An 18,442-nucleotide genomic window follows, 5' to 3' on the forward strand; every position below is an offset into this window, starting at 1 on the left:
CAAATAGCATAGTATTTCATTCATAGGTAGAATTTAAGAAAGAAATGAACAAAGAAAAAAAGACAAACAATAAAACGGATTCTTAACTAGAGAGAACAAACTGATGGTTACCAGAGGAGGTCAGTTGAGAGAGGGGTGAAATAGGTGAAGGGGAATTAAGAGTCCACTTATCTTGAACCCTGAGTAATATATAGGATTGTTGAATCACTATATCTACACCTGAAAGTAATATAATACTGTATGTTAAATACACTGGAATTAAAACTAATAATAATAAATTTTAAGCATAAAAATTTTAGACATTTATACTCCAAATTACATATAGATGATATTTGGTGAAGAAAATAGTTGGTGAATATTAGATTAAAGTGAAATAAATGTTGTAAGTGTAAAAGAAAATCCTTAGAAATACGAATGCCTTTGAGAAATTTATTGAGCACTATAGCATATGCTGTGATACAACTTTTAATTTTGTAAAAATAATAATAATAATAATAATAATAATAATAATAATAATAATAGTAAGGCCCCTTTGGTTAAATTATTTGTATTCTACTCCAAACACATGACTACTTGGTGAGCACTGCTGTTAATAACAATGTACTATCATTGTTCTCAAATATATTTACTCACACATTGTTAATATGAATTCCCTTTAATTATTTCTAGCAATGGTGATGGACTTGGAAAAGTCAACTATAATCTTACCTATTTGCAATCTTGTGCCTAGATTTAAAAGAATGGCAGTTGGATTAAAGTTTAGTTTGTCACTGTGAATGGAGTTAACTCATGTGTACATCAAATTATGACACTTTAACCAATAATGTAACTAACCAAAAATCCTAGCAGTGTGCTTTGAATGAAAAGAAATATGCCTTCTTAGAATATAAATTGCTGCCAATAAGGCTTGTCTCTTGACTTGACATGAGAGGTGTCTTCACACTACATTTAAAACTTAGCTTATATCCTGAGTTCTTCCATCTGTGACTTACCTGATTTCAGTGTGCTGAAACAGAGAGGGCACTACTAACCCACAGCACCAAACTGTTTATTAGGTAAGGCTGTAATTCCTTTAGGATGTTCAGAAATGGGTTTGTATTGTAGTTAGTATTGGGTTAGGAAATAGTATACTGGTCTTACTTAATCTTGAGTGAAATGAAGAATGGTGTGACTTGACTCACTCATACTTGCTAAAAGAAAAAAAGAACAAGACTGAAAGAAAAGGAGAGAGTACTCTATTTAATACGAGAACTGGGATTGTCTCCGTTATAATGTGCTAGTAACTTGAAACAATTAAAATTCACAGCACAGAAGGGCATTTTTTTTCAAAAACCATTTTCAAACCTTGAGTAAAGTGACTTAACATTTAATCAAATTTATTAATTTCATAATATTTTCTTTCTCTCTTTCTCTTTAATGATTTTGGTCTCCTTTTCTAGCTTTGAAGGGTACCATCCTACAAGCTAAATAATATTTACTTGAAAAGAAAACCTTCATTGACACTGTGTTGTTGGGGAGAAGATGTTTAGTTTCCCCTCACCTAGATAAACAACCATATCAGTTTCTCTGGCTATGATTTTTGATCTTCTCCATCTTCATTCATAAACATTCTTAAATCCACAATGCTGATGGCATATAAAACTAAATGCAATTAACTTCTTTAATGGCAAAGGACATAGTCTAAAACAGATAAGAAAATAATTCATAAATAGTCAATTTTAAATAATTCTGTAAAACCTACAAAACACATTCTTTCATTTTTGAAAGGCCTTGGAATTTAAGCTTTGTGGAACTATATGTGATAAAGATATTATAATGAATACATTCAAATCAATACTTATATTCTGATACTTTTCCTTGATACATACACAACAAATACATTGACCTAATATGTTTGCATTAAATTTTGAAAGAATTAGTCTTGTGATAGCCATAACAATGAAGTAGTGAAAAATATCTATACTATATGTATTTTGTAGTCTTTAGTATTTTCATATGTATGTTAATTTCTAGAGTTGAGGATGGTAGACATAGTACTGTCAGCTTCTACTTTATCAGAGAACTAGAATCTGAGGGATCTCCTTCAAGGTACAGAAAAAATAGAATTGTATGATTTGAGATTAGCAGTTAGATCCCAGATTTAGATTTGTCCTTTTGGAGAGATAAAGGAAGATTGATGAAATAGGTCCAACAAGGAGATATTTTGCCTAAAATGCAGGCGATTGGAATCATACAAATATCTTTCAAAAGCTTGAAATGGCTTGTTTCAGCCTGGGAAGAATTAGCTGCTATAGGAATTGTCTTCCAACAGCAGACAAAGAACTGGACACAATCTATAAAACAATGCCTGAGATCATACCATCTCCAGTGCAGAGAGGACTCAAACATAGTCTACTTGTGTGCCTGAGCTGAAGAGTCAGAAGAATGAAGTTCAGTGAAGTGAAAGTGTTTGGAATTTGTAGGAATCCTGGAGAGGAGGGAGCTACAGAGAGAGAAGGAGCAAGAGAAGGCTCTGAAGATTTCTGATGCAGTCTCCTCAAATCTTTGAGTAAACATGGTATAAAATACAACAAAAGTGTGGAAACAAAGCAGTAGGACAAACAATTCTCAGAGCTCAAAGGACTAGGTATAGTTTCTGTCTATAAACCAGAATGGAGAGACCTCATATGTTATGGGGCAGAAGAGAGAGACCTTGGTAGTAGAGCCACATTTGTCTAAGGCTGAAGGCTGCTCTGGAGCTGCCATAGCAAAAATTACAAGCAAACCTTGAATGGATCACATTTATTTAAAAAAATTTAACTGTGTGCTGGAAGAAAGTATAGCACTCTAAAGAATACATGAAAATTCAACACCAATGATGTAAAATTCACAATGGCCAACATCTAATAAAAAATTTCCATTCATGTTCAGGAATGAGAGTAGGGAGGAGAGGCAGAAAGGGGGATCCCCAAGGGGCATGAGGAAGCTTTCAGGGGAATGATGGATATATTCTTTATCTTGATTATGTTGGTGGTTTTGTGTGTATATACATATGTCAGTTTTTGTCAAACTATAGTTTAAGCATACTCACTTCATTATATGCCAGTTATACATCAATAAAGCTGTTGAAATTGCTGAGCATTTTAAGAAGCAAGAAAATATGACTTATAACAAAAACAAGAAGTGACACTTATTTAATTAGCAGGTAAACATATTAAAAGGTATTATACACATGCTCAACAGTAGAAGAAAACACGATGAGGAGAGAAAATAAAGATATAAAAGATCAAAATGGAAGTTTTATAGATTAAATATACAATATCAGAAATGAAAAATACACTTATTGAGAACAACCTATATGCTGAGTAAAAGGATCAGTGAATTTGAAGATAAAGGAATAGAAACTATCCAAAATGACTTACAGAGATGAAAAAAGCCTGAGAAAAATTTAAAGCACACCAGTGTCCTCTAGCACAGTATTAAATGATCGAATATATATGTTAGAGTTCCCACAAAAAAGCAAGGAGGTGGAAATCACAAAAAAAAATTGAAAAAATTAAAACTATAAATCCATAGGTATAGGAAAGTACTCCAAAGCAGAATAAAAACAGAGATCATATGAAGGTATATGATGATTAAATTGCAGAAAATCAGTGATAAAAAAAATCTTAAAAGCAGCCACAGGAATTAGACAGTTACATGATGGAACAAAGATAGTAACTACAGCAGATTCTCATTAGAATCTATGCAACCCTATAAGGCAGTGGGGTGATATATTAAGATTTATTAAGATTACTAACCAAAAAAATGTCAACTTAGATTGCTATATCTAATGAAAATATCTTTCAGAACTGAAGGCAAAAACAGCTCACTTTGAAAATGGGCAAGGGGTTTTAGCAGACATTTCTCCAAAGAAGATATGCAAATGTTCCATAAGCATATGAAGAGATGACAAACATCACTAGTTATTAGGGGAATGCAAATCAAAGCCACAATGAGATACCAACCTCACACCCATTAGGAATTTTTTGTTTTTAAAGGGGAAAATAACAAATATTGGTGAGGATATGGGGAAATTGGAACTCTTGTGCATTGCTAGTAGGGATGGAAGTTGGTACAGCCACTGGAAAACAGTCTCTGCCATAGATTTTTCTGTTCAGTTTTTGGAGAAAATTACTAAAAACATCAAAACCATTCTTAACTCATGAGCCATAAAAAGTTAGGTCACAAAATATATTTGACTCACAAGTTGTCATTTGCTGATCTCTGCTCTAAGAAACCAGAGAAAATATAGAGATATTAGAGATATTACAAAAAAATGGAGATAAAATGGAACCATCAAAAATATAGTTAATCCAAAAGGAGGCAGGAATAGAGGTAGAAAGGATAAAAGAATATATGTGACAATTAGAAAACAAATATAAAGATAGTAAATTTAAACCTAACCATCCCAAAAATTACACTAAATGTAAATGGTGTACATACTCCAGTTAAAAGGCAGAAATTACCAGAATGGTTAAAATAGACCCAACTTTATGATGGCTGCAACAGAGCTATTTTAAATGTGAAGACCCAGACAAGTTAAAAATTAGAGGAATGAAAAATATCTATCATAAAAATACAAATGCATAGAAAGTTGGAGTTGTCATATTAATATCAAAGTTAAACTTTAGAATAAGAATATTTTTACCAGGGGTTTTATAGTAATAAATAAGTCAGTTCACCAAAGGACATAAAGATATATGCACATAACCCTTCAAATACCTGAAATAAAAACCAATAGAATGAAAGTAGAATGACTAAGTCACAATTATAGTTGGATAGATATATCAATATTCCTCTCTTAGTAATTTATGGACTATATGGACAGAAGATCAGCATACTTGTTGCAGTTTTTTTTTTAAAGATTTTATTTATTTATTCATGAGAGACACAGAGAGAGAGAGAGGCAGAGACACAGGCAGAGTGAGAAGCAGGCTCCATGCAGGGAGCCCGATGTGGGACTCGACCCATGATCACACCCCGGGCTGAAGGTGGCGCTAAACCACTGGGCCACCAGGGCTGCCCCAACTTGTTGCAGTTTTGAACAATACCATCAACCTGACCTAATCAACATTTGCAGAACACACCATCTAAAACCAGGAAAACAATATTATTTTCAAATGTAGGCACAATTCACCAAGGAGAACTTACTTGAAGCAATGAAGAGAAGTCTCAGTACATTGAAAGGGATTGAATTCAAATGGAGCATGATTATAGTGGAATTAAACTGGACCTCAAAAACAGACCTACCTGGAAAAACTTCCAAATACTTTGAAATTATTAGCATATTTCTCAATAATTCATTGGTCAAAAAAGAAAGCAAAGACTGTTCTTTAATATTTTGAACTAAATGAAAATGGAAATACAAAAAAAAATGGGATGTAGCTAAAACAGCACCTGAGGGAGGTCATTGGAAGATGGGAACCCTTACTCATTACTGTAGGAATGCAAGGTAGTACAACCACTTTGAAAAATAGCTTAGTGGTTTCTTATAAAAAAATATACACTTGAAAACATATATATACTCACCCAAAGACTTGAGTGTAGTTACTCACAGGATCTTTATTCTAACTAGCCCAAGCCTGGAAGTAACCTAAATGTCTATCTGTGAATGAATGGGGAAACAAATTGTGGTTGATTTGTAAAATGCAGTTTATGGTTTATCCATAAAACAAGCTAGTAATAAAATGTGGATGAATTTCAAAAGCAATATGATAAGTGAAAGAAGCCCTAGCCTGGAAAGCCTACTGATTATATGCCTCCATTTACAGTTGACCCTTGAGCAACATGGGCTTGAACTACCCAGGTCCACTTATACATTGACTTTTTTTTTTTTTATAAATATAGTACAGCACTCTAAATGTATTTTCTCTCCCTTATGATTTTCTAAGTAACATTTTCTTTTCTCTAGCTTACCTTACTGTAAAAATACTGTTGTGTAATACCTCTACAAAACATATGTTAATTGACTGTTATTGTTAGTTGTAAGGCTTCTGGTCAGCAATAGGCTATTAAGTTTTGGGGGAGTCAAAAGTTAAACACATATTTTCAGCTGCACAGGGGATCGGTTTCCCTAACCCTTGGTTGTTCAATGGTCAGCTGTATATGGAATTTCTTGAAAAGGAACAACTGGCAGAAACTTGGCAGAGGTGGTAAAGAAGTTAAGTGGGTCTCTGTCCCCACAGGCCCCAAGCAACAACTAATTTATTTTCTGTCTCGATTTGCCTGTTCTGAACATTTCATGTAGTTGAAATCCAACAATATGTGGCCTTTGTATTTGGCTAGAACAATATTTTCAAGGTTCATCCATGTCGTAGCAGGTGTCAGGACTTAATTCTTTTTTCCTGCCAAGTGATGTTCTTTTGTTACAGACATCCCACATTTCATCTATTCACTCATCAGTTGGTGTTTATTTGGATTGTTTCCACTTTTTGGCTACTACAAGTGTTTATGTGGACATATGTTTTCATTTTTCTCGGGGAAATGCCTATGAGTGAAATTCCTGGGTTATACAGCAACTTACTGTTACTTACTTACTGCTTACAACTTACTGTTACAACTTACTGCTTATTTTAATTACTTGCAGGGATCTAGCATTGACTCTCTATATTTTTATTTACAATGTGTATCTCCAGGTAGTATAGTTCATAAATATTTCTTGTAATTTTTTCCAGGGGCTTTCCTTATTGTTGCTAAAGTTAGAGTTTTTAAAAATATATATACATTATATTCAGTCATTTTGTTTCTGATGCAGAATCCGCTTATTAGTCATCACAAATGGTTCCAACAGCAGGTGGAGTTCTGTTTTCCTCTGTTCTTTAGTAAAGGCAAAAAATTTTTTTATTATTGATCCTTTATCTATATGGAGCTGATTTCTCATTTTCTCTAAAGGTGACTTTTGAGATGAGGCAAAGTGGTGAAGACTTTTCAGTGAGGTGCAAATGATGGTGAAGAGAAAGATTCCTAGAAGGAGTAGGTTGACAGTTGCCCTTTCTTGGCTTGCCAAAGGAGCTCTCGGCAAGACAGTAGAGAAAGTGGTGAAAAGGGAAGGTAGTCATTAGTAAAATGCCATTTTTCTCATTATAGCTTTAATGTTGCAAAGTTCATTTTTGGGGCAAACTTCTGAAACCTGCCTGTCTTGTGATCCTTTCAAAGTCCGCAGATTTCTGGAATTTACTTTTCTTTTATTGTCATTTCTTTCTCCTTCTTTAAAAAAAAAGAAAAGAAAAAACGTATTACGCTAGGATTGTAAGAAATGGTAAGAAGCTCCATGATTTTCAATCATAGTCATCATGTTTAATCACAGTATCTCCCTGGTTTTCAGAAATAACTTTAAAATCAATTTAAAATGTCAGCTGCTTTAATGTAGTCAGCGTAGAAAGCAGGAAATGTGCAAAAGCCATGGGTCTCTTGCCTCCAATTTGATACTCTGGGTTATGAGATTTGATTCCTTAAAAGTAAGTCTATAAAAGTAGACCGTTGGCTATGGCAGAAAGTTGAGTATGTAAGAGTAAAAAAGCATAGACTCTAGGGCTTGTGGAGCTTATTCATATGTTCTGATTGGGTGGAACATAAGAATAATGAAGTTTCTCAGGAAAAATAAGGGCCATAAATTTTATGTGGGTCATTTTCCAAAATTCTAATTTGTCTTTGATCTTACATGTATTATCATACCATTAATAACTAAAGCTTTTATAATTATAGTTTTAAACACCTCCTGTGTTCTAGATTGTTCCCCACTGCTTAGTAGCAATGTAACCTTCATCGTATTACTTAATCTTTTTTGGTTTGAGATTCCTCACCTAAAAAATAAGAATTAAAACTATAGCATAGTCGTGATGATCGAAAATAGGCATTTATATTTAGCACAATGCCTGAAATACATAGAAGTCCTCCTGAATTTTAGCTCTCTTTACTGCTTCCTGGTAGAGTCTACATTGTGCTAAATTTGCAAGTCAGCATTGGCTTAATCTTTTACCTGTGACCTAAGGATGTTGTTTTTTACGTTCTATGCCCTATATTTGAGGGTGCGATAGAGAATGGAAGAGTAGAAATGGTGATCCTCTGCTAGCTGACGATGTCACATGGTTCTCAGAGAAGAAAGATTGTTGGAACTAGTTCAGACCATATTCTTGAAACCAAAAACAATAGGAAGTGATGTTTGATTGGAAATAATACCTGTTTTCACTTGTCAGTGTAATAGAAATCAGACTTTTTCATAGTTAACAACATAAAATGCGGCATTGATCATTCAGGCAGTCCTGTACAAAGACTCCCCAAGATGGCAACAGTAGCTTACAGCCAACTTTAGGTAAAATAAATAAATAATGTGGAATGAAAGCAGACACAGGTTAGCTTCCTCCATCATTGTCACTCAATGTACAACAAAATCTCACTCCCATCACTTAGACAAGAATGTGAAAGGTCAAAAGTTAATTTTAGACTTTAAATGATAATTTTTGAAAAAAAATTGAATTGGTGTGTCATCACAGTCCAAATGATTTTTAAGTAGCATGCTATTTTATGTCAGTGAGATACGCTAATTGTTTTCATTTGGTGGTTCTAAGTGGGCTCAGTATCGCCTTTGTTTCTATCAGCTGTGTTTTCAGAGGTAAAGACAGGCTTCAGGCTGGCTATTTGAGTTGCTATTGATTTTTGGATTAACTGTGCTGCTTGTTGTTTTAAAATAAAAATGTTACAGTCTTTGGTAAACAGCTCTTCAGAGGGGCTGTCAGGAGTAGAAGTACATGTGGAATGGACTATTGATTACTGATGGCTCTTTTGACATGATAATAATCGAATGCTACAACTGGAATGTCTTTATGAGCCACTGTGAATGAGCTCACTGTGCTTCATGAATATTAAAGCACTTTCACAATCCTGCTCAGAGAGCTCCTCCTCCATGAGGTCGGCCAGAAGTACTCCTGGCCTCCTTTGGATTCCAGTAGCATTGTTTATACCTGTCTTTGCAGTGACAAAGGGGGCCTTGCAACATATTATTTGTTTTTACTTTTCCCTAATCAAATATAAGTGCCTCAGGGCACAAACTGGTAAACATTTGGATGGGCTCAACCGATCACTTATCAACAGATAAATTATTGAATATCCATAATACCCAAAGTATTGTGCCTTCGGTATGCAAACATGAGTATTATACAGCTCTCGTCCTTGTCATTTCATCTACCTAGTGCCTCCTCTCCCTCTTGACTTTTTTCTTCTCACTTTCTGAGATGCACTTTCTTCCCTCAGACTTCTCTTGCCACTACTTTGCAATGTGTTTTGTTCCTTCCTCTAGTAGACTTCTGAATGATCAAGGTGCCTGAGCATGTTCCAGGACTCTTCTTCTGTTTTCAGTATGCATTCTCTCTAGGTGACCTCCTTTATGCTCATGCATTTAAAACATTATCTTTATGCGACGCCTGGGTGGCTCAGTGGTTGAGTGACTGCCTTTGCCTCAGGTTGTGATCCTGGGATCCCGGGATCGAGTCCTGCATCAGGCTCCCCATAGGGAGCCTGCTTCTCCCTCTGCCTTTGTCTCTGCCTCTCTCTCTCTCTCTGTGTCTCTCATGAATAAATAAATACAATCTTTAAAATAAATAAAAATAAAATATTATCTTTGTGTCAGTGACTCTCAATTTTATATCTCTGGTCCAAACACTTCTGAACATCAAGTCTCCATATGCCAATGGCCTTTGAAGTTTCCTGAGTATCAGAAAATTAAATGTCTCAAAAAACATCCTGGATCTAACTCCCCAATCTGGTCCCTTCCTCCAGGAGACCTTCGTGTCAAAGGCAAGCCAAAATCCTGGCAGAGACCTTTGACACATCTGATCCGTCACCCCGCATATTGAGTCCACCACCAAGTCCTGTTGATTCTACTTCCCAGATATATTCTCCATCTGGGCTCAGCTCTCTATATGCAGCCCGCAGGCCAACACGCAGTGCAACCCAAGTGCAACCTCTTGGCCCCTGTGGTCCAATCACCAGAGTCATCACAGTAGTTTTTAAAAATCATAAAGCAGATTGTGCTTTAAAATTCCTCCTCATTCTCATTGATCTTAAGATTAGATTTAGAAATCTCCCACATGGCTTCAAAGCTCTATATAATAAGGCCTTCTTTTCCAGTTGCATCTCATGTGGCATGCCACCTCTGCAATCCAGGAAACGGGAGCATACTCCAAATCCCAGAGATTTGACCAGTTTTCTCCTTCCACAGTTTGGGGTTCATCTGGAAGCTCTACTTTTGAGGACCCCCCTTTACCAAATGAAGCCCCACTGACCTGCTCTGTTTAAACATCATTTCTACAGACACACTTTATCCAGCTCCTCACAAAAAAAGGGGTCCCGGCCCCCTTTTTATCTTCAAGTATCCTGGACCTTTCCTTTATAGCCCACATGGTAAATGGTAAGATTTATTTCATTGGATGATTATTTGCTCAACATCTGGCTCCCGCATTATTCTGTGGGACCCATGAGGGCAAAGATCTTGTCTACTTTATTCACACTTCAAACCCAGGACCTGACACATAGTGGAAAGTCAATAAATATTTGTGGAATGGATAGATTAAATAAGAAATACAAGTTCAAAAGCACATTGAAGTACTGTATAACAGAATGTGCTTAAAACTTGGGGCTATAATATGGAAGTAAATTTCTGACACCCATGTGAAGACCTTCAGTTTGTGACGAAACTGGGCTTTTTAAGAAAACTTTTATTTAAATTCAATTTGTCAAAATATAGTATAACACCCAGTGCTCATCCCATTATGTACCCTCCTTAGTGCCTGTCACCCAGTCACCCTATCCTCCCCCGAACTCCCCTATAGCAACCCTCCGTTTGTTTCCCAGAGTCAGGAGTCTCTTGTGGTTTGTCTCCCTCTCTAATTTTTCCCCACTCAGTTTCCCCCCTTCCCCTATGGTCCTCTACGCTATTTCTTATATTCCACATATGAGTGATACCATATGATAATTGTCCTTCTCTGGTTAATGTATTTCGCTTAGCAAAATGCCCTTTAGTTCCATCCATATCAATGTAAACGGTGGATATTCGTCCTTTCTGATGGCTGAGTCACGTTCCATCGTATATACACCGCATCTTCTTTATCCATTCATCTGTTGAAGGACATCTCGACTCCTTCCAGTTTGGCTTTTTTAACTTCTTGAGGAACCTCCACACTGCTTCCCAGAGAGGCTAAACCAGGCTTCTGCTGGTTTTCTGACCTGTCCCATTTTAGCACTGTCATTACCGAGAATGTAACAACATTACCCAGAATGCAACAGGGAAAAAAACCTTTTTTCAATCAGTTTCACATCAAATGTCTATGGATCACACAGTTCTTCTCCTTGCCATTTTATTCCTCACATTGCCCAGGACTCTTCTAGAAGTTTGGGATACAGCTGGGGTGATGCAGCTTGCTTTCCCCTGGGGCACAGACAGTAAGCAGATACACCGAGAATTTCAGCTTTTGAGAAAAACTCTGAACTAAACAAAACAGAGTAATGGCATGGGTGAGGTGGTTGGAGAAGTCCTCTTCCAAAAGGTGACATGGGAGCTGAGACCTGAGTGACAAGAGTCTGGTCTTGAGGATCGGAGGGAAAGCCTTCCAGGCAGGGGGAGTGGCATGTTGCCAAAGCAGAGCTGGTATTGCCTGATGGATTTTAGAAACGGGTGGCTGGTGGGCCTGGAGCGTAGTGATGAAGGGAAGGAGGAGCCCGCGCTTTTGGAGTTAGAGAAACTGGGTTTCAAGTTCTGACCTCCGTCCCCCCTTCCTGGCTACTGATCACAAAATGGAGACAGTCCCAATGCCAGCTCACAGGAATGTTGCTAAATAAGATGATAAGGATAAATATAGGTGATAATGAACATTGTTGATAATTTAAACATCATTAACCTACCTTCCATAGGATTTATGTCGGGGGGAACCAGTAGAGTAAATGTTAAACTCATGGCTGTGTTTATGTGTTTAATAGTTTACTAATGGACTATCTTTTAAAACAGGGTTGCTAATTATTTACAAACATTCTTATTTACATTGATTTCTCACAAAAGGTTAAAAAGCTGAAGAGAGAACTCTCACAAATGAAGCAAGAATTGCTGTACAAAGAACAAGGCTTCGAGACGTTGCAACAGTGAGTATAAAAATACTGAAACTGACTGAGAATAATTCAAAGCCCCCTAACCAATACAAAGAAAATAGAAGTCCAGATTACATAAGAGATTTCTCAGAGAAGCATATAGTAAAAAGCTCAGAGCTCTGCACCAAAACCCAAAGAAAACAGTCAACCCACAAACGAAAAGCTGGGGAAAATCTATATACATTGAAAAGATCTGATGTTCCATTAATCATCCAAGATGCAAAGAAACCAGTGAGAACATTAAGTTTGTGTCTGGGGCACCTGCCAGCCTGCTTGAAGATTGAGGTATGGATCTAAGGAAGTAGGCGCAGGAAGTGTCTCCGCACTGGGCTCTTGCAGCTGGACAAAGTGAGCCTTTGCTGCCCTGGGCTCTGGGTTGGCGGCAGGCCCTTGCCTCTGTGTCAGCCCAGTGAGTTCCTCATTTCCTGCAGTCCTTCTGTCCTTTTTTTGTTCTCTGATCAAATCTGATGGGCCGCTGGCCTAACTCTAGACAGGGCCAGGCTAAGGAAGAGGTGGACGACAGTGGGCCGCAGAATCTGGAGTCTCCTGCCCCCCAGAAGCCACCCTTCTCCCAGCTAAACCCTGGCAGGCACACGGGGCTCTCCAACCCTCACAATCCCTTCCCCAGGGTTCTGGGGTGAGGCAAGAAGCTGATGGTTTTCACAGCCACATGACTGCAGAGAGGATTGAAGGCATTATCCCTCCAAAGGCATTCAGCTGGGTTTTGCTTCCCTCCTCTCTGCACGGGGCTCTGTGCCAGCTGTGGTGTAGTGTTTGTAGAGAGTCCCTGATCGCCTGCATGTTCTTCCTCCCAGACTCCCTCTGTAGCAGTCCTGGGCAGCAAGGCATTACGCCCTCAAAGCTCCTGTGTCCATTTGTTGGCCACACAAACATAAGCTGGTTGTTCTGTGTGTTGGCGTGACGAGTTACAGCTCAGGACAGCAGTCACGACTCTTTACTTTCAGATATTGGTCTCATGGCTCACTCTTCTCTTTGGCCACTCACCTCAAGTCATCATAACCATTTTATTCTTTCAGATGCTCCTGTCCTAGTGGTTCTCAAACCTGACTGCATAGTAGAATAATCTAAGGAACTTTTAAAAATGCCAATTTTTGGTCTCCATCTGGGTATATTTTGTGAGACCCCCAGGTAGTTCTCAAGTATGACTGGGTTCGAAGAACCTCAGCTGGCCGCAAACTCCCCCTAAGATCTGAGCAGAACCAGAAGGACATAAATGTGATACTTAGTGTTTGCCTATCAACATAAAGGAGGGCATTGTGGTGGAAGTGGGGAGAGAAAACAAACTTTGAAGAACCCTACAAAAGTTGAGCTATATGTTAAACATTTTTAAGGCACATGAAATTGTAACTCATGTCACCACTGGGATTAAAGGTTAGCCAAACTTGCTGTTTTTGTTATATTGATATAACAATGCTGTATTGTTTTAAAGCAGTTTGCTTGCAAGCAATTTTTATAGGAATCCAAGGCATGTTTAAGAATCTGTCAATAACATTCCACAAGAAAACAATAGACATTTGTTGTAGAAATTCAGGCATTCTCTTGCAGTGATTCTAATCCCTTGAACCAAGAGCAGAAAGATATGATATCTAACATCAGAGACCTCTCTTGTTGATCCTAACTATAGACAAAATAAAGCTGTTTTCATTCAAATGTTAACCGCCATACTACTAGAACATTGAATAATTGATTGAACCCAGAGACCATACTTTTCAAGAAACCACATTCCTGATACTATAAAGGGACTTTTCCTTGGGGTTTGGACAGAAAATATATTTCAGGAAAAGATTTAAATAGAATCCTACTGCAGGCTTTTGTAACTTTTCATTTCTTCACAATAGAATGGACTGTTTTTTGCCAAATCTGGAGCCATAATGTAATTTGAACTCAGGCTTTCATTTTACTGAGTACAATAGTTTATGCTGGATGAATGAATGTAGTTTTATTCTCTGCATTATTCATTTCAGTCTGTGGTCCCAGAGTTGACTTTGGCCGACACCATAGCATAGCTTATGTGTAGACGGATACCACCAAGAAGACATTTCTATTTTGGCATCTTCAGCGTTCACTCAAAAGTGGAAAATGAGAAGTGAAACACTCAGCCAGCCAAAAAGCATATACCTAGCCTATGAAAATCAGGCTCAGGGGGGCACATATTCTTCAAGGAAGATATGCAAATGGGAATTTCTTCTCTTTTGAAAGAAACTAAGATATAGGGGAAATCAATAATACGGTACTCAGAAACAAAAAATCAAATTTTGTTTTAATTTTTTTAGGGTATTCCTCAAACTAAGAACAAATGGGTATTTCTCAGATTAAGACAAAAAACAGTCCTTTGTTTTAAAAATCAACAAATAATGCTAATATTTTGTTTGACTTATGGTCAGTTAGGATTAAAAAAGAGAAAAGGTGGGGCCCGAAGAGTTGAGAAAAAGGAGAAATGTGGAGATAAAGGGAAAGCAACAGTTCCAGTTACATGGTGTGTGCTTGTCATGCTTAGCACCCGCCTGAGCAATGGGCAGCCAGGATATTTTTATCCAGTCATAAAGCTCTCTGAAATGTAAATGAGCAGTCTTGAGGTAGTCTGCTTTATTTTTAAGTATTAAAGTTGATTTCTGGAAAAGGCTTACTGGCTTTTTTTGTTTTCAGATGTTAAAGTTGATTTCTGACTTAAAGGCTTGTTTTAGCTGTGAGATTCTGAAGGTTTGACACAAATAGGAAGAAATCACTTGGGCTTTAGAAATTCACTTGGACACAGTTTGAGAGTCCTGGGTTAGTAGCTATTTCATGAAATCTCACAGTTTTGTTTTTTTTTTTTTAAATGAAAATAAGCCATTTGCCTCAACTAAGTTGGTAGATACACTACTTAAGGGAGCTAACAATTCTGCTCATGAATCCCTTCCCAAATAAATGGAATTAACCAGTATTCGAAGTACTGTCTGTGTTTTATCAAAATTTCTAGGTGTAATAGTCATCAGAGCCCTGAGCCTGCATCTGTCATTTTGAGGATTGTCCCCCAATTAGCTAATTGTTTATGTATTTTAGGAGCTAAAGTTGCATAAACCTTCTGGTCTTGCTTTTTCACTTGGAGGAAGTGTGACTAGTAGATCTCTGGGGTGCTTTCCCACCCTAAACACTATGTGTGCCTGCACTAGCACCTGTTCAATTCAGTGACTTTGTTGTACTTTTACTTATTGGATAACCTTTGATGAAATTTATTTTATTTTCTTAGGTTAAGACTTTGTTCAGCAAAAATAAAATATTTACTAAAATAATACTTGGGGAAATATGTTATCTACAAGCTACTCGCTTGAGTAAACTTTGGAAGAGTGAATGAGATGGCATTGTCGGTGGATTCTTTTTTTTTTTATTTTCAGATTATGCCCCTCACATTGAACTAAATATAAATCATTAAATGTTTTAAACCAAATGAGCTCAGACCCAGTTTTCTGTAACAAAATAGGTGCCATTTCTCTGTGGAGAAGACTAAGAATATAAGTGAGTATGAGAGTAATTGGCTGATGGGTCATAGGCATAGGCAAATGTTCTTCAAGGGAGCCCCACATTGTATTCAAAATGAATCTTGGGCAGCATTGGCAGTTGGAGGGAACCGGGAGAATGAGAGTGAGGACATTGCTAAACCATTTTTAAAAAAGAATTATGTAATTTGGTTGTGGCCTTCATGCACAAAGAATTAGGTTACTTGAAATTATCTGAGATAGGGTGACCATGTGAACTTTATGGACATTTGGTGAGCAGATCTGGCGGGGGGAGGGAGTTGGTGATAAATTAGGTCCTTGCAGAGCTCTGTATTCAATGTTAGTTGACAGATGAACACATCTGCCCTTCTCCTAATTTCTAGATTTGAGCTCATCGGCAAGGCAAGCAATTTTATCTCAACTCAACTGTCATAAAAACAGAACAAGTGGGATGCCTGGGTGGCTCAGTGGTTGAGCATCTGCCTTCGGCTCAGGGTGTGATCCCAGGGTCTTGGGATCGAGTTCCGCATCAGGCTCCCTGCGTGGAGCCTGCTTCTCTCTCTGCCTATGTCTCTGCCTCTCTCTCTGTGTCTCTTATGAATAAATAAATCTTAAAAAAAAAAGTACTTTTCATATGTTAAAAAAAAAACTAACCACTCAACCCAAATATTGTAGGATACTCACTAGTATAAATAATTATCACTCCCATTAGGAAAGGCCCACCAGGCCATGGGCACGGTGCTTGGTTTTACACAGATACTATGACATATGTAAAATTAGGCCACAGTGAGGAATCCTGTACTTCCTGGAGTTGTCCAGTTTATTGACACTTCTGTCCTGTTAAATCCTTATCCCGTGGCCTTAACCTGTCTCAGGGTGGAGGCCGGGCTTGGCATGAGTAGGTTTGAATTCAGCCAATGGTGGGCCCACCCAAGCCAACTGAGGACAAAATGAGCCTTAAACGGAGGGGGCATGAGGTGGGTGGTGGGAGAGTGTGAGCTAGAACTGGTTGGAGGAGCAGGAGGATGTTCCTGGCACGTGGGGAGGCAAATGGCAAAATCAGCCAACTCCTACAATCGGAAGACCAGTTCCTGTTGTTTGTTTAATTTGTACTCTGTCAACACTCTTTGACTTTCTTCTTCTTTTTTTTTTCCTTTTAACAGAATTGATAAAAAAATGTCTGGAGGCCAGAGTGGCTATGAACTTAGTGAAGCCAAAGCCATTCTAACTGAACTGAAATCTATCAGAAAGGCTATTAGCTCAGGAGAAAAAGAAAAGCAAGATCTGATGCAGGTATGTTTCAGAACATTCCGTTAAGTTGGACACCTGCCTCCTGGGGTCCCAGGAACCCTCCTTGGTGCAGAAGTACTCCATCAGAGTCAGGATGGCCCTTTGTCACACTGCTGCATTCAGAGGGACTTCGGCATAGGCACTGGGGCCACAGGCTGCTTTGGAGGAGAACAGTTTGCTTCCACCCAATTGAAGGCAGGCCTTGGATGGCCTTTGAGGCATGAGGTGGTGGATCCTGGAGCCCATATGAGATCAGCACTTTGGTGCCCCCTGCAATTTACTGAAGCCTCATGTGGAACCCAGATAAGCAGTGTTATCTAAATCACGATCCTCGGCCCAGGATGCATAAAGGGGATGTCACCTGTCATGCTGAGTGGAGGATATGCCTTGAGGAGTGTGCGGAGGGTATATGAGGAGCTTAGAAGAGCTTTTCCCCACACCAGATGATTCTGAGGTGCAACCTAAATATGGGGGATTTTGACCCATCTAGTTATCCCGGGAAAGCTGCTCATGGCAGAGGATCCCTTGTTACCTGTATGGTTCTCAGCCCAGGACACTTAGTTCTCAGTGATCTAGCCTTGTGTGTAAAAGAAACAACCATTCAGTGATCAGTACCCTATACTTTAAATATCTATATTCAGCAGGTACAGTTGGGTTGGTTTTTTTTTTTTTTTTTTAAGAGTATGTCTCTTCTTCTTGTTAGCTTCCCTTCATCCCGTAATTATCACAAGATCCGAGAATTGTTTGTATTTCAGTTATCTGGAGCTCTGAGTAAGGATTTAGCCTGTGTCTTGGGGAAAATGTTAGAGCCAGTAGCAATGTTTGCATTCTTAGTAGAAGCTCTACCTTTAAATACTACATTCAACTACTTCATGTCAGTTTTCAAAATGCCAATTCACTATAGGTACATATTTTTAAACACCTATAATTTTGCATTTAGGGAATTTTGAAATAACACAAAAGAGATAGAAAAGATAATAGTATTAGTAACAAATCGTTTTAAGTATTGACTGTATGCTGGGCAATCTTCTCCCTGCCTTCCATGAAAGTAGTTCTTTTAATTCTAATGACAGCCCTAGAGATGGGCATGTATTGTCCTCACAGACAGGAAATTACAGAGAAATTAAGTAACTTCCTTAAAGTCACACAGCCTAGAAGTGGTAGGACTATGGTTCAAACCTGGGCGGTCTTGCTTTAGAATATGCGGTTTTAAATATGTATGTGAAACATAGAAAAGTATTCGGATATACTTTTATTTTGTTCCACTGTGCTCGTGATGATTAAATCAGTAATTCCTAAAATGCACATCATAGGCCCTTTGAAAAAGGCTAATAGAACTTGAACAAATTTACATTGGAACCTTATAATTCAGCAATTTTAGGTTATCTTGAACTATTCCTGTAAAGAAGAAATTTGGATTTATACACAGACCAGATCAAATTAAAAGATTAGATTCCTTCTCAATTACTTAAAGTATATAAAACAATTAATTAGTAGAT

At 37.8% G+C, this 18,442-nt stretch overlaps 1 protein-coding gene across 5 annotated transcripts in view; it reads left to right on the forward strand.

Moving 5' to 3' along the window:
* Positions 1-18,442, forward strand: part of WWC2 (WW and C2 domain containing 2) — a 205,088-nt gene that overhangs the window by 121,227 nt on the left and 65,419 nt on the right. For all 5 annotated transcript variants that reach the window (XM_077848656.1, XM_077848655.1, XM_077848653.1 and 2 more), the window contains 2 exons: positions 12,071-12,150; positions 16,817-16,946. In XM_077848656.1, coding sequence (XP_077704782.1) covers positions 12,071-12,150; positions 16,817-16,946 — 210 coding nt within the window. The remainder of the gene's footprint in view (positions 1-12,070; positions 12,151-16,816; positions 16,947-18,442) is intronic.

This window comes from Canis aureus, chromosome 15, assembly GCF_053574225.1.
Source record: "Canis aureus isolate CA01 chromosome 15, VMU_Caureus_v.1.0, whole genome shotgun sequence".
NCBI classification, from domain to species: domain Eukaryota; kingdom Metazoa; phylum Chordata; class Mammalia; order Carnivora; family Canidae; genus Canis; species Canis aureus.